Below are 13503 nucleotides of genomic sequence, written 5' to 3' on the forward strand. Positions count from 1 at the left end.
ATTGTAGTCCTTGATCATACATCCTATATGTGCTGTGTATTTCACACACGTGCACGTCAATGAAACGCTCCTTTAAGACTAGAACCAATTGTATTGTTATTCAACGGTCTCTGTATTCAAGACCGATGAAGTCACATGGATTCACTAGGTAACTGACAGAAAGTTCTAGTGAAATGTTTCAACAATATTTAACTGGCACTCCCAAACAAAGTAAATAAAGTACCTTTCTGGCTGACGGAAGAAAAAGGTTTCTATTTAGTACCATTGAACTAAGAAAGCTTATCACTTTACTAGGAAGAGAAAGTGGACCATCTCTAGGCGGGTATTTTCTTGCTGAACCAGCCTCTCACTGGAAGGCTGGCATCCCTGTGGAGGTATAGCCAGAATGCCTCATGATGAACACGGGCCACGGTGTGGTCAGCACAGATATGGTCAGCCTGAGACAGGCTACTCAGACAGGCTCCAAGTGCAGGTCCAGCTCTACTGGCGTCAGTTATTCTTGTCATCTAATTTCAAGACAGCACAACACTGACTTTGCTGTTACGGCTGTGGCGTCAACGATCCCCCAGGTAAAGAATATAGTCCATTAATCTCTGAGAGTTTTCCTTCTGGGTTCTCTTCAGGGTCTTTGGAGTTAGAACTCTGCCTTTGAACAAAAGCAACTGCATCCATCCTATTCCCCAAATGGGTATCAACACGAGAAGCAATTTTCATCCATGGTTCCCTGCGGCACTAATAAGGGCTGCAGAAAGATTGAAAAGTGAAGATCCTAGTGTTCTCAGAGGTGAGCTGAGGCACTGTGCATATAGATTTTGGGTAAACTCTCGAAGAAAGCCTGCTGAATCGTAAGTCATCGCTTTCTCCATCAAGTTCCGGTTTTTCTCTAGATCATTTTGTAACAACTGGCAAACATTAGAAGAAGCAGGGAGGCATCTGTCAACTCACGGTATGCACGTGGCACGGCTCCTGTTGGCTGTTCTTTCGTTCGTAATAATGAATATCCACACGGGCTCTGCCAGCTTCATCTTTGTGATCTCAGCAGATGTGCACATTCCAGAGATCCAGGCAAGATGGATGCTTCATGGCGCTTCTGAATCACCCTGGGCTACTGACACACAGCCACTGTCCCAGGTTCACAGAGCTAACATTGGATCATGTGGGTTCAGACCCTGCTTATCAAGGGACTTCTCATCCACAACTATGGGCAGGTCCTCAGGGACAGGGAAGCTTTCTCCTTCTGCTTTTTGAGCTGTTATCTTTTCTTCAGCTTCTGCTGTATTTATAGGTTGGCTTCAATATCTGAGATTTTTTTTTTTTTGACGGAGTCTTGCTTTGTCACCCAGGCTGGAGTGCAGTGGCGTGATCTCAGCTCACTGCAACCTCCGCCTCTGGGTTCAAGCAATTCTCTGCCTCAGTCTCCTGAGTAGCTGGGATTACAGGCACCCACTGCCACAACTGGCTAATTTTTTTTGTATCTTTAGTAGAGATGGGGTTTCACCATATTAGCCAGGCTGGTCTTGAACTCCTGACCTTGTGATCCACCCGCCTCGGCCGGCCTCCCAAAGTGCTGGGATTATAGGTGTAAGCCACTGTGCCTAGATGATATATTCTTTTTTTTTTTTTTTTTTTTTTGAGACAGAGTCTCTCTCTGTCGCCCAGGCTGGAGTGCGGTGGCATGATCTTGGCTCACTGCAAGCTCTACCTCCCGGGTTCATGCCATTCTCCTGCCTCAGCCTCCTGAGTAGCTGGGACTACAGGCGCCCGCCACCACGCCTGGCTAATTTTTTGTATTTTCAATAGAGACAGGGTTTTACCACGTTAGCCAGGATGGTCTCGATCTCCTGACCTCATGATCCACCCACCTCGGCCTTCCAAAGTGCTGGGATTACAGGTGTGAGCCACTGCGCCCGGCCGATATTCTTTAATCTAGAAAGCAAATACTAGTTTGTATGAAGTACTTAGCAAAACAAACAAACAAACAAACAACAAAAAAACCCAGCTCATTTTCTACAAATGTATTTTATATTTTCTGTATACTTGTTGTTATTTTACTGTGCTTTTATTTTCACTCTTAGAAACAGGCAGCCAATATATAGAGCAACCTTCCTCAAACTTTTAATGTTAATCTCGTGACCAAAGTAGAAAATTTCCCCTCTACCAGCCCTCCTCTTCCAATCGAAGTTACACACAAAGAGCTTTGCCTAAAAACGGAAGTTATTTGCTCTATAGAGAGTTACAGTTAAAATCTTTATAAGGGTCTTTCAAGTTTTTTGATACAGGGTCTCACTCTGTCACCCAGGCTGGAGTGCAGTGGTGCAGTGGTGCGATCATGGCTCAGTGCAACCTCCGCCACCCAGGCTCAAGTGATCCTCCCACCTCAGGCTCCAGAGCAGCTAGGACAACAGTTGCATGCCACCACACCCAGCTAATTTTTGTACTTTTTGTATAGACAGGGTTTCACTATGTTGCCCAGGCTGTTCTCGAACTCCTGAGCTCAAGTGATCTGCCCACTTCAGCCTCTCAAAGTGCTGAGATTACCAGTTAGGAGCCACCACACCCGACTCCAGTGATTTTTTAAATTATTAAATGAATAAACAATTTCTAACCTCTGGGAAGAAAAGATAAATTCACAGTGTCCGGGCTTTCTGTTTGAAGTTGAGGCTGTTCGAAGTCAGCAGGGGGGAAAATTCCAGACAGTGGCTGCTCCTGCCCGGTCTCAGCCAGGGCCCCTTCTTCGTTCCTCAGGCTCTGCTCCTGGGACTCCTCCTGGACTCCCCACAGCCCTCTGCCCTGGTCTCCCCATCCAATCAATCACCGGGTCCTGTTGACTCGACTTTTTCTTTCCTTTCTGGTTGGCCAGCCCGTCTATCTGTAGGACACGTGGTGACTGTTTCTCCAGGACCTGTTCTCTAAAGGGAGTGACCTGTATTCTGAAGATATTTGTGGAAATGTCCCCATACAGGAGACGTCAGTTTTGGCCGTTTGTCTACCTACTCTTTGGTTTGCTATGTGGCCCTGAGAAAGTAATAAAGTATTACACGAGATGCTCTGTATATTAGTTTGCTGTTACCTCATAATAATCTACCTCCAAATTCAGTGACTAATGCAGCAGTTAATTGTTTAGCACATGTCTGAGGGGTGGCTGAATATGACTGACCTAAGCTAGCCCAGGCTAGGGGACTCTGTGGACGTCCTCGTGTGTCCGCAGGTGGGCTGGGGAGCTCGGGCTGTGCTCAGCTGCGGCCGCTCTGCTCCAGCTTTCCTGTCCTCCTTGGACGGCGGCCCAGCCCCGCCAGTTCTCAGGGTGATGCTGACTCTGCTTCTGTTCAGCTGTTGTCTCTTGGTGAAGTTACCATCATCGCTTGCCTGGAATGCCACACCCAATCCCCATTCCTCCAAAAAGCTGGTCTCCCTGCATCTCTCCCAGTGTATCCCCTCAAAATCAGATGTGACCTTTTAAAAAAATACAAACCTTGGCGGGGGCGGTGGTAGCTCACGCCTGTAATCCCAGCACTTTGGGAGGCCAAGGCAGGCGGATCATCTGGGGTCAGGAGTTCAAGACCAGCCTGGCCAACAAGGCAAGACCCTGTGTCTACTAAAAAATATAAAAATTAGCTGGGTGTGGTGGTGCACACCTGTAGTCCCAGGTCCTCAGGAGGCTGAGGCAGGAGAATTGCTTGAACCTGGGAGGCAGAGGTTGTAGTGAGCTGAGATTGCACCACTGCACTCCAGGCTGGGCAACAGAGCGAGACTCCATCTCAACAAAACAAAAACCTCACCTTGCTTAAAAACTCCTGAGTTGCTCCATCCTTAGGCTGAGGCTCCAAGCTGCTCCACGATGTGGAAAGAACCCTCTTTCTTGCCTGCCGCCATCCCAGACTCCCTTCAGTTCTTTGCATGTGCCGTTCCTCCTGCCTGGACAGCTCCTCTCCCCACCTTCACACAGCCAATCCTCATCATTATTTTGCAAGCGTAAGTATCCCCTCCCCAGGGAGCCCTTCCCTGGCCCATCCCATCGGCTCTGGCAGCACTCTTATTTCCCCCTTTGTAACATTCATAAGACTTGTCATTTTCTTCTTGGATTTCCCCGCTAGACACAGGCTCTGTGAAGGTACGTCTGTCTTGTTCACTGGTTGCTCCCTGGCACCTGGCACTCGGTGGCCTTAGTCAATACTGAGTAAACAAATTAATGAGGGAAAGGGGTTTAGGGAAAAGGCCCTGACTCTCTACATGATCTGCCGATGTTCAGGCTCTTCGTTTTAACACGTGAAGATCTGAGGGTTGGCCTAGGGGAGCTCTGGTGTTTGTCATCTTTGTAGGCTTCACTCTCTGCCTGTCCCTTTTGCTCCTGGATGACGGTGGGTTGTATGGCAGGGCTTGAGATAATGGGTGAGGCTGTGGATGAGGGGAGTTAGTAGCTAATTACCTAGTAGCAGGACGGAGTATACCTAAAGCAATCTAGCCAATTCTTTCAGTTCCAAAATCCAGATTCCAACAGCCATCAGAACACAGCCCTGTACTTGGCTGTGCAAGACTTCCCAGCCATGAGGTCATGCCAGCCAGCCCAGCCCAGAGCCATCTCTGAATGTCTAGGAGATAGCCCTGCTCGGCCAATGAGTTTTGCCTGGGAAGTTAACTAATGACAGTATTTCTCATTTGCCAAATGTTAGCGCTGCTAAGTGATCTCCAGACCCCAGCCTGGATCCTATCTTCAGAGCAGGCATAAGTTCTAGAGAGTTCTGTGAGGCTGGCAGGCCATGGACGTTCGAGCTGCCCACAGTCCCCTCAGTTGGTGCATAGTCAAGGAGGCGGAAAGATTCCCTAGAGAAACACCAGGGATCATCCCCATGGGAATGCCGCTTTCTTCAAAGCTCTAGCATCAATACTGGGTCATCTGAGTTGGGGAGTACCCAGTGCCAGGCTCTGCCTGCCAGATATACACCTGAGATGTGGAGGACCAAGGCCTGTTTGTGGCATTTCCTGCCACAGAATTCGGATTTATATCTTTCTGCAAATTCCAACTGCATAGTTAATTTTACGAAATTAAGTTTGCATTAGCAAGGCTTTGGGCATGTTCAAACCCATTCATGCAGTTTAATGAACACAAAAGCAACCTGCTGTTACAGCCTGCAGCCCACGTTAAGTTTGGGTGGACTGCCTCGTTGCTTAAAACCTGGGGGCGTGGGAGAAGTCTACTATGGAGCTGTTATCTTGCTAGCAATTTGATACCTTTAGCACGGAGGTTCAAATCTGGACTTCGGTTCCAAGCAGCAGTTGCTTAAATTAAGTATAAATTGGCAGTGCTGTCGTTAGTACCGTGGTTGGAGGCATTCACTGCTGAGTGACCACGAACTCCACTGATGCAGGGTGGGAAACCTGAGCCAGAGCCACACACAGGGCTGGGCTGGGTGGCTCTGCCCCGTGACAGTCAGCTGAAGGGAGTCATTACTCTTGCCACGTCACCTCCGTTCACTGTCCACCGAAGGGCTCTCCCCACATTAAGGGCTTTGCATGGGCTCTAACACTGCAGCTCCCAGGCAGGAACTGGTTAGAGGGTAAGAGATCTGGGACTTGCTAAGGGCTTCATTTTCACAGATGCTCAAGACTTCTCCTGAAACTGGCAGGGCGCGGTGGCTCACGTCTGTAGTCCCAGCACTTTGAGGGGATCATGAGGTCAGGAGTTCAAGACCAGCCTGGCCAACGTAGTGAAACCCTATCTCGACTAAAAATACAAAAAATTAGCCGGGCGTGGTGGCAGGCCCCTGTAATCTCAACTACTCAGGAGGCTGAGGCAGGAGAATGGCTTGAACCCAGGAAGCAGAGGTTACAGTGAGCCAAGATCGCACCACTGCACTCCAGCCTGGGCGACAGAGCGAGACTCCATCTCAATAATAATAAAAAAAAGACTTTATCCTGAAATCAAAGGTTGTACTGCCAAATAGAATGGCTACATGTTACATCTATTTGAATGCATCACTGTAGCAAATCTATGCTCTCTGGAAGACAACAGAAGACATGAGTTCTCACGTGAGGGTGAGAAGAACGTGGGCTCAGACTGCGCGTGCCCACTCCCATGACTGTGAGAGTTAAAATGAGGGGGTGACAGTGCTGCAGCTATTCCAGGACTGGTGCTATTTATATGAGCCTGTTCCAAACCTTAACACACAGATACCAAATCCACTCAGCACTGTATGCAAAGGGAAATAAGAAACCACTTTGACAGGTCTGGTCCCTCGTAAACTCCCCAGATGACAAGCAAGTTATTTAATACGTTCTTTCTATGTTTGGAATGAATCTGTTTCCAAGAATAAAAGCATACAAACAATATCTTTATTACCTGTAATATGCTTAAAGAGCAGGGGTCCCCAACTGGTTAAACATGAAAAACACTGGCAGAGCTTTAGAAAGAGAAGAAAATGTGCCTCACCTCTCACTTACTGAGTCAGAATCTGCAGAGAGCGAAGTGCTGAGACGTCTTTTTAAAAAGCGCTCCAACTCTCCAGGTGCTTCTGTCCACCAGCCAGATGTGGGCACCAGTGCTGCGCAGCACGTTCCCGGCTTCAGGGTATGGGGGTTGTCCTGGGCCTGGATCAGGCTGGGGACTCTCATTCACCAGGTGTTGGGAGGGGCTAGAGCCTGCATTTCCAGCAAGCTCACAGGTGGGGCTAAGGTTGCTGATCTGCAGTGCGCCATCTCTGGGCATGTACCTACACACCCGTTACCTTTGTTGTACTGGGTTCAGGTATAAGTTACAGGGTGCACCGTGTACCCTCGCAGCCCTGCCCTACTCCACACTGCCCCCAGTCTCAAGCGGTGCTTGGACTTGCCTTCACCAGGGCACTTCTTTTCTCGGGTCGAACCCTCCCTGAGGACCCCCAACAGCCCTCTCCAGGCCTTCTGTCAGTAGAAAATGAAAATGCATTAATCGGCAGGGGTTTATCTGGTGTGAAAGGCTCAGGGAGATAATTCTTTTTATTGTCAAGGACCAAGAAACAACATGTAGAAATGCTATACACAATGGCCATGAGCTACAAGACAGGAGTGGGGTGGAGGGGAGACGTGGTAACACACAGCACTATTCTGAACAAACTCCAGCTCTCCATTCTAACACGTGAACCAAGGAGACACAGCCATCCTTTTTCACTAAGGCTGCAACAGAACGCAAACGTGACTTGGTTTATCAGCTCCCACAGGGCAGGCAGCACAAAAGGCTATTGTAAGCTGGTTTTGGGAGCCCCCATCTCAAACAGAGAGTGGATGCTGAAGGTGGTCCCTGGCCGCCGCTGGTGGCTGGTCCCCGGCTTGCTAGGTCCTGGGCATGTCTCGATTCTCAATGATCAGCTTGTCAGTTGAATACAGTTGGCCAATGTGGACCTGAAGGCAAAGAAAGGACACAGGTCAGGAACCGTGGCCCTCTAGCCCCTGGGAAAGGTCAGAAGGAACATTTCCTAACATTTCGAATACAAATGTTGGCCATCCCAGGGCTGCTCCCTTCTGGCAACTGCACTGTGGGGCAAAGCCAGTCATTAGAGCCGCTTGGCTAGCTCCTTGCACCATCCAACCCCCACTTCCCTCACCGTGAGAAGTTACAGAGATCCACACACCCATTCCTTCTCTCTGAAACAGCATAGCGGGGCTGCGCTGAGCTGGGTGAGGCCTGCCTGCTGCTGGCATAGCTGTCAGATGTGTGCCCAGTACCTCCTCTCCTAAGACGGTTTCCTTCCCTTTGAACTGCTTCTTGCATAGGGAAAGGGTTTTAGAACAATGTAGAAATGGGTACCGACTATGCTGGGGTAGAAAAAGCACTGCATTCAGGGTAATGCGAACACTATTCCATGGCCCATCCCGGGTGGGGTTGAGGGCAGTTGTCTGTGTGCCTGCACCTCCTGCCTTCCATCTTTCCTGCCCCCTTCTTTTTAAAGTGTCCTTTTTATTAAGTGTCTTCATGCCCAATGTTTCCACTGTCCCAGGTGGACGCTGGAGTCATCGTCTGGGGCTAGAGAAGGTCTTTCCTCGGGAACAAAGGGTCTTGCCACAATATTTCTGTAAAAGCATTTCCTGAGTGATACATTTTTAAGGATAAGTGGAACTGGTGAAGAAAGGGCTGACCATTAGCAACTCTATCTGGATTTCAGACCAGTTGGTCACTATCTATGGGAAATTCGAGGCGAGTAACTGCTGTTTAAGCAAACGATAGTAAACTCCTAAAGGCCACAGCTACCACCCAGAGCAGCCAGGGCTCAACATCCTCATATGGTTTTCCTCCCCGACCTTAGTGCTCTGTTTCGAAGTGAAGGCCCCGGACAGAAGGCGATCATGTCATTACTACAGCACGTGTTAAAGAGCAGTACTCTGTCACCAAGGACAGCCCCGCGGTCCATCTGAGGTGTCCTGTTTTCCATGCCATTGCTCGGTCTTCGGTCTGCCCTTGCACAGAGGTGTCCTGAAGGTCCGTGGCACGGATAATAACTGCTAAGTGTTGAGGTGCAAGAGAAAGCGAAGAAAGAGGCAAGAGCAGCGCGTCATCTAAGAAGAAAGAAAAGCAGACAGTGGAGATTTGGGGGATGGGGGAGATCTTGCAGGTATTTTTAAATGCAAGTGAATGTCCTAATTAAAAACCAAAAGAGATAGGTAGGAGCTATGGGAAGGTGGTGTAGAGAACGAGCGCTCCAGCACAACTCCTAACAAGTCACAGTGATGAGCTTGGCTACTGTGTCCTCAGTCCTCCCTTCCGCTCACTAATATAGAGAAGACTTTGGATACAAGTGGATGGGGGCGTCTGGGGTGCTGCATTTCTCACAACCTGCAGGTAATGCTGATGCTGCTGGTCCATGGGCCACACTTTAGGTGGCAAGGTCGGAAATCATCTTGAGGGCTGTGAGGAGCCGCACTGGGTTTCTTGGGGGCTACAGTACAGTCATGATGAATGCAGGGACTTTCTGAGTTTCCCTTCTGGACAACCTGAAATAGCTACTGGGTGAGCTGAAGCCATCTATACCCTACTACAGAGAAGAGGAGGATCGGCATTGTCCTCCACCCTGAATAGTACATGGCTTTGTTTTCATCTATTAACCTCAACAGATAGATGCACCCACTATCAAACGATACTGAGAACAGAAAGGCTAGAATACCAATGATCCTTAAAAAAAAAAAAGGAACCATTACTTTTTGGATAACTAAAACTAGGCTAATACAAACAATTTTGTAAAACAGCTTGGATGGTTCAGTTACCTGGGAGCTTGTTCTGTATTCAATTGATCTCAGGGGATTCACCAGGAACCTGTCCTAGAAGTGTCCACAATTGGACATTCCATGAGTACCTGACAGAGTTTACCATCATCTTCTCAAGGCTTTAGTGGCAGGCAGGGGTTATGGGATGGCATAAGAAGAAACCTGTTCAAAACTGCAATGGGCTGGCTTGGGAAGCTGTGAGTTCTCTGTCCCCGTGAGGAGCAGAAAGTGAGGATGGGAAGGAAGGTATATGCTAGACCAGGGCTGAACCAGATGGATTCCTTCCAACTCTCAGCTTCTGTGATTACAGGCACTGTCCATGGCTCCAGGATCCATCTGGGACGCATGGTCTCTGAATGGCCCAGTGTTGATCCACATGCTCTACTTCTGGCACTCTGGAAGGAAACGCGGCACCCTGGAAAGGCCCTGGGATGAGGGGGAGGGGGGCAGCGGGAACAGGACAGCTGGGCTGCAGCTGGGATGGCTCCGCCACTTGCCATGTGAGACTCTCCACTTCCTCTAGACTCAGTTCCTCACCTGTGGGATGAGGTCTGGAAACTTCTAGGTGATCTTTACGGTCCTTTGCAGCTCCAGCAGTCTTTGGGCCTTCAGTAAAGTTGGCCAGTGTCAAGAAAAAGATGTGTGAGGTCCCCAACCAGTACAGCACCTACATGGCATGGGAGTCCCTAGGGCAGCTGGTGGGAATCTGGCCAAGGGAGAGTCGTGGCAGACATGGAGGGGAGAAACGTGTTGCAGCAGCAGGAGGGGTGACTGGCTTCCCGCCCCCTCCTGAAGGGAGGGCGCACCTCTGTCCACCCGTTCACCGCCTGCAGCCCGGGCGGCATGCTCGCGAAGCCCGCCCTCCTCTTTGCAGCCACCTGGGCCATGTGTGTGGTCTGTGTGTGTGGTCCCTATGAGGTCACGTGCTCTAGTTCATGTCTGTCTTCCCCTCTCCAGCCCCTGAGAGCCCCTCAAGGGCAGGACTGGTGAACGCTGCTTTCTGTGTCCCTGGGCCCCACACAGTCCTAGGAGACAACACTGCTCAGCAGATCTGTGACGAGCGAGCGAGAGAAGGAATCTGAGCCCAATGCACTGAGAGCAAGTGGCTCTGCAGCGAAGATGGACAGGCAGGCAGGGCCCTTTCCTACAAGTGAAAGGCATACACAGCACACAACGCACAGGTGTTCAAAGACCCAGAAAACCCGGAGGAGCTGGAAGGGCAGCCCCAGCCCTGAGTCATTCTGCAGACAAGCAGTGAGCACCTCCTGTTCCAGGCACCTTGTGCGGGTGAGACTTTCAGATGTGATTAATGCCTGCAGAAATCTCTGAGTCCAGGAAGGGAAAACAGACAAGAATTGAGATAAACGACCTAGCATCTGGAATGTACTAGCACAGGAGGGCACACAGGACTAGAGGGATCTAGAAGATGTGACTCAGCCTGAGGGAGTCACGGAAGACTTCTCAGAGGAGACACTCAGGGGAGGAGGAGCTCAGAGGCCCAGAGGCTGGAGCCGCGGCAGGGGTGAGAAGCCCATGACACGACTGGATGCGGAGACTGTCAGAGACAGAAATAGACTAAGTGTGGATACGGAAGGGTGAGGGTGAGGATGGGGGTGGAGACGGCAGAGAAGAGAGAATAAAAGGAAAGTGTGGTAGGGCCAGAACACAGATGCCATGCTCCACTTGGAGGGAATGGAAAGCTGGTAGAATGTTAAAAATGGAGGACCAGAGCATCCAGACCTGTGGTTAAAAAGATCACCTTGTCTTAGGGTCAAGGCAAGGAAGAGGTGGAGAGTTGTGGCAGGGGACCCGGTTAAGGGACCAGTAAGAGTGCAGGTGAGGCTGGGCGCGGTGGCTTACACCTGTAATCCCAGCACTTTGGGAGGTCGAGGTGGGTGGATCATGGGGTCACAGGTCCGAGACCAGCCTGACCAACATGGTAAAGCCCCGTCTCTACTAAAAATACATAGGGCGAGGTTGCGGGCGCCTATAATCCCAGCTATTCAGGAGGCTGAGGCAGAAGAATGGCGTGAACCCGGGAGGCGGAGGTTGCAGTGAGCCGAGATCGTGTCACTGCACTCTGGCCTGGGTGACAGAGCGAGACCCCGTCTCAAAAAAAAAAGAAAAGGAGTGCAGGTGAGAGGTGACCCAGCTTGGAAGGAGTGGCAGAAGTTATAGAGGAGCAGCCAGAGGAATGGGTGCTGCACTGAAAGGGGACCCACCCTTGCAAGTCCAAGACTGCTGCACGTGGATGCTGTAAGAATCACTGCCCTCAGCTTTTGGTGAAGAATGAAGCCCAGAAGAATCAATCCATATAGAAGCAAAGACGTGAACCCCAGATCTTCTGATCTCTGTCCAGTGCTTTCTCCAAAATGCTGCTCCTCTACCAGGTCCCAACCATTTCTTCCTTTCTTTTCTTTCTCTCTCTCTTTTTTTTAGAGACAGGTTCTCACTATGTTGCCCAGGTTGGTCTTGAACTCCTGGGCTTCAGTGATCCTCCTGCCTCAGCCTCCTGAGTAGCTGGGATTACAGCATGTGCCGCCATGCCTGGCTAATCAATGATTTCTTCATAACGCAAATTACACATGAGTATAATTATGAACCTATGTTATGAAAATTTGAGATAACCACATGAGAGAACTGTGGACTGCCCAGTATCCATCTCTCCTTTTTCCTTACAGGGTCAGTGCATGTCTAGAAGTTTACACTCTCCAGACTCCTGTGCAGCTAGATGTGGCCAATGAGGTGTTAGCTGTCATCAAGGCAGGAGCATCTAGGAAAGTTCTTTAAAGTGGGCCGCCTCAGACTGGGGGCACTCCACTGCCTGCCTGCCCCCTAGTTTGTCTCCGTTCTGCCTGGAATATGAACTTGATAGCTGGAACACCAGCAGACATCTAGCACCATAAGGTAAGTTTGATATGGGAGCTACACGCTAAGGCTGGGGGGTAGAAAGGAGGTGTCTGAGTACTTGATGACCATGGGGACACCATGCCAGCTCTGGACACCTTATTGCCAGCTTTTATGTGCGAGAAAAATAAACCTCCATCTTTTAAAAGCTCCTGTTACTTGGGTTTCTTGTTACATACAGCTAAACCAATCTTTACTGACTTGAATGCACAATGAGAATTTTAATGTGAGATCATAGGACTAATGAAACGAAGGCTGGTGCAGAGAAGGGGGTGATCTGTGCCCTGTGGCAAGTGGAAACAATGTCCCTGTCATCTGGGGTGGTGCAATTAACAGGTACCTACTGTAGCTGTTTCCAAAGTTTAAAAAAGCTACACGGGAAATTATAAAGATTCTGTTCTTTTTCTCTTTAAATCAGGGGTGTCCAATCTTTTTGCTTCCCCGGGCCACACTGGAAGAAGAAGAATTGTCTTGGGCCACACATAAAACCCACAACATTAACGAAAGCTGATGAGCTAAAGAAAAAAGAAATCGCAAAAAAAATCTCATGTTTTAAGTTTACAAATTTGTGTTGGGCTGCATTCAAGGCCATCCTGGGCTGCACATGGCCCACAGGCTGTGGGTTGGACAAGCTTGCTCTAAATATTTAGTTGCATTCGGATATGTGGCTATTAGTAGTTTGGTATTTTTGAGTAGTCTGTTAAATCACATGTAGATTTAAAATATACAGAATATTTAAATGTGGGATCATAGCATAACTTGATTTTGAACTTAACTTCATATTATGATCCTTATGTCATTAACTGTCCTTTGAAGGAATATTTTCAGTAACTGTGTAATACTCCATTGTAAAGATGTATCATAATGTATTTAATCACTCCCATATGATGAACATTTAGACTGTTTTCACTTAATGCCAGGATTATCATTCATATATAACCTTTTATCAAATCTGACTTTTTTCCTTATAAAAGGTTTCTAGAAATGGAATTGTTGGATAAACAGATATGAATTTTTTTTTTTTTGAGATGGAGTCTCGTTCTGTCGCCCAGGCCGGAGTGCAGTGGCCCACTGCAAGCTCCGCCTCCCGGGTTCACGCCATTCTCCTGCCTCAGCCTCCCGAGTAGCTGGGACTACAGGCGCCCGCCAACACGCCGAGTTAATTTTTTTGTGTTTTTAGTAGAGACGGGGTTTCACCGTGGTCTCGATCTCCTGACCTCGTGATCCACCCACCTCGGCCTTCCAAAGTGCTGGGATTACAGGTGTGAGCCACCGCGCCTGGCCAGATATGAATATTTTTATGGTTACTGATGGATCTTGCAAAACTACTTTCCAGAAGGTCTGTTTGTCTGGCCGACACTTCCT

General features: G+C 49.1%; 1 protein-coding gene across 4 annotated transcripts in view; it reads right to left on the reverse strand.

Moving 5' to 3' along the window:
- LYRM4 (LYR motif containing 4) overlaps window positions 1-13503 on the reverse strand; it is a 198450-nt gene that overhangs the window by 35598 nt on the left and 149349 nt on the right. For 2 of the 4 annotated variants that reach the window (XM_025382280.1, XM_025382279.1), the window contains one exon: window positions 6309-7374. The exons of the other annotated variants lie outside the window; for them this stretch is intronic. In XM_025382280.1, the coding sequence (XP_025238065.1) occupies window positions 7306-7374 (69 nt within the window). In that variant the 3' untranslated portion in view covers window positions 6309-7305. Of the gene's footprint in view, window positions 1-6308; window positions 7375-13503 lie in introns of those variants that run through there. 4 annotated transcript variants of the gene reach the window in all.

The sequence above is a fragment of the Theropithecus gelada genome, chromosome 4 (genome assembly GCF_003255815.1).
Source record: "Theropithecus gelada isolate Dixy chromosome 4, Tgel_1.0, whole genome shotgun sequence".
NCBI lineage: Eukaryota > Metazoa > Chordata > Mammalia > Primates > Cercopithecidae > Theropithecus > Theropithecus gelada.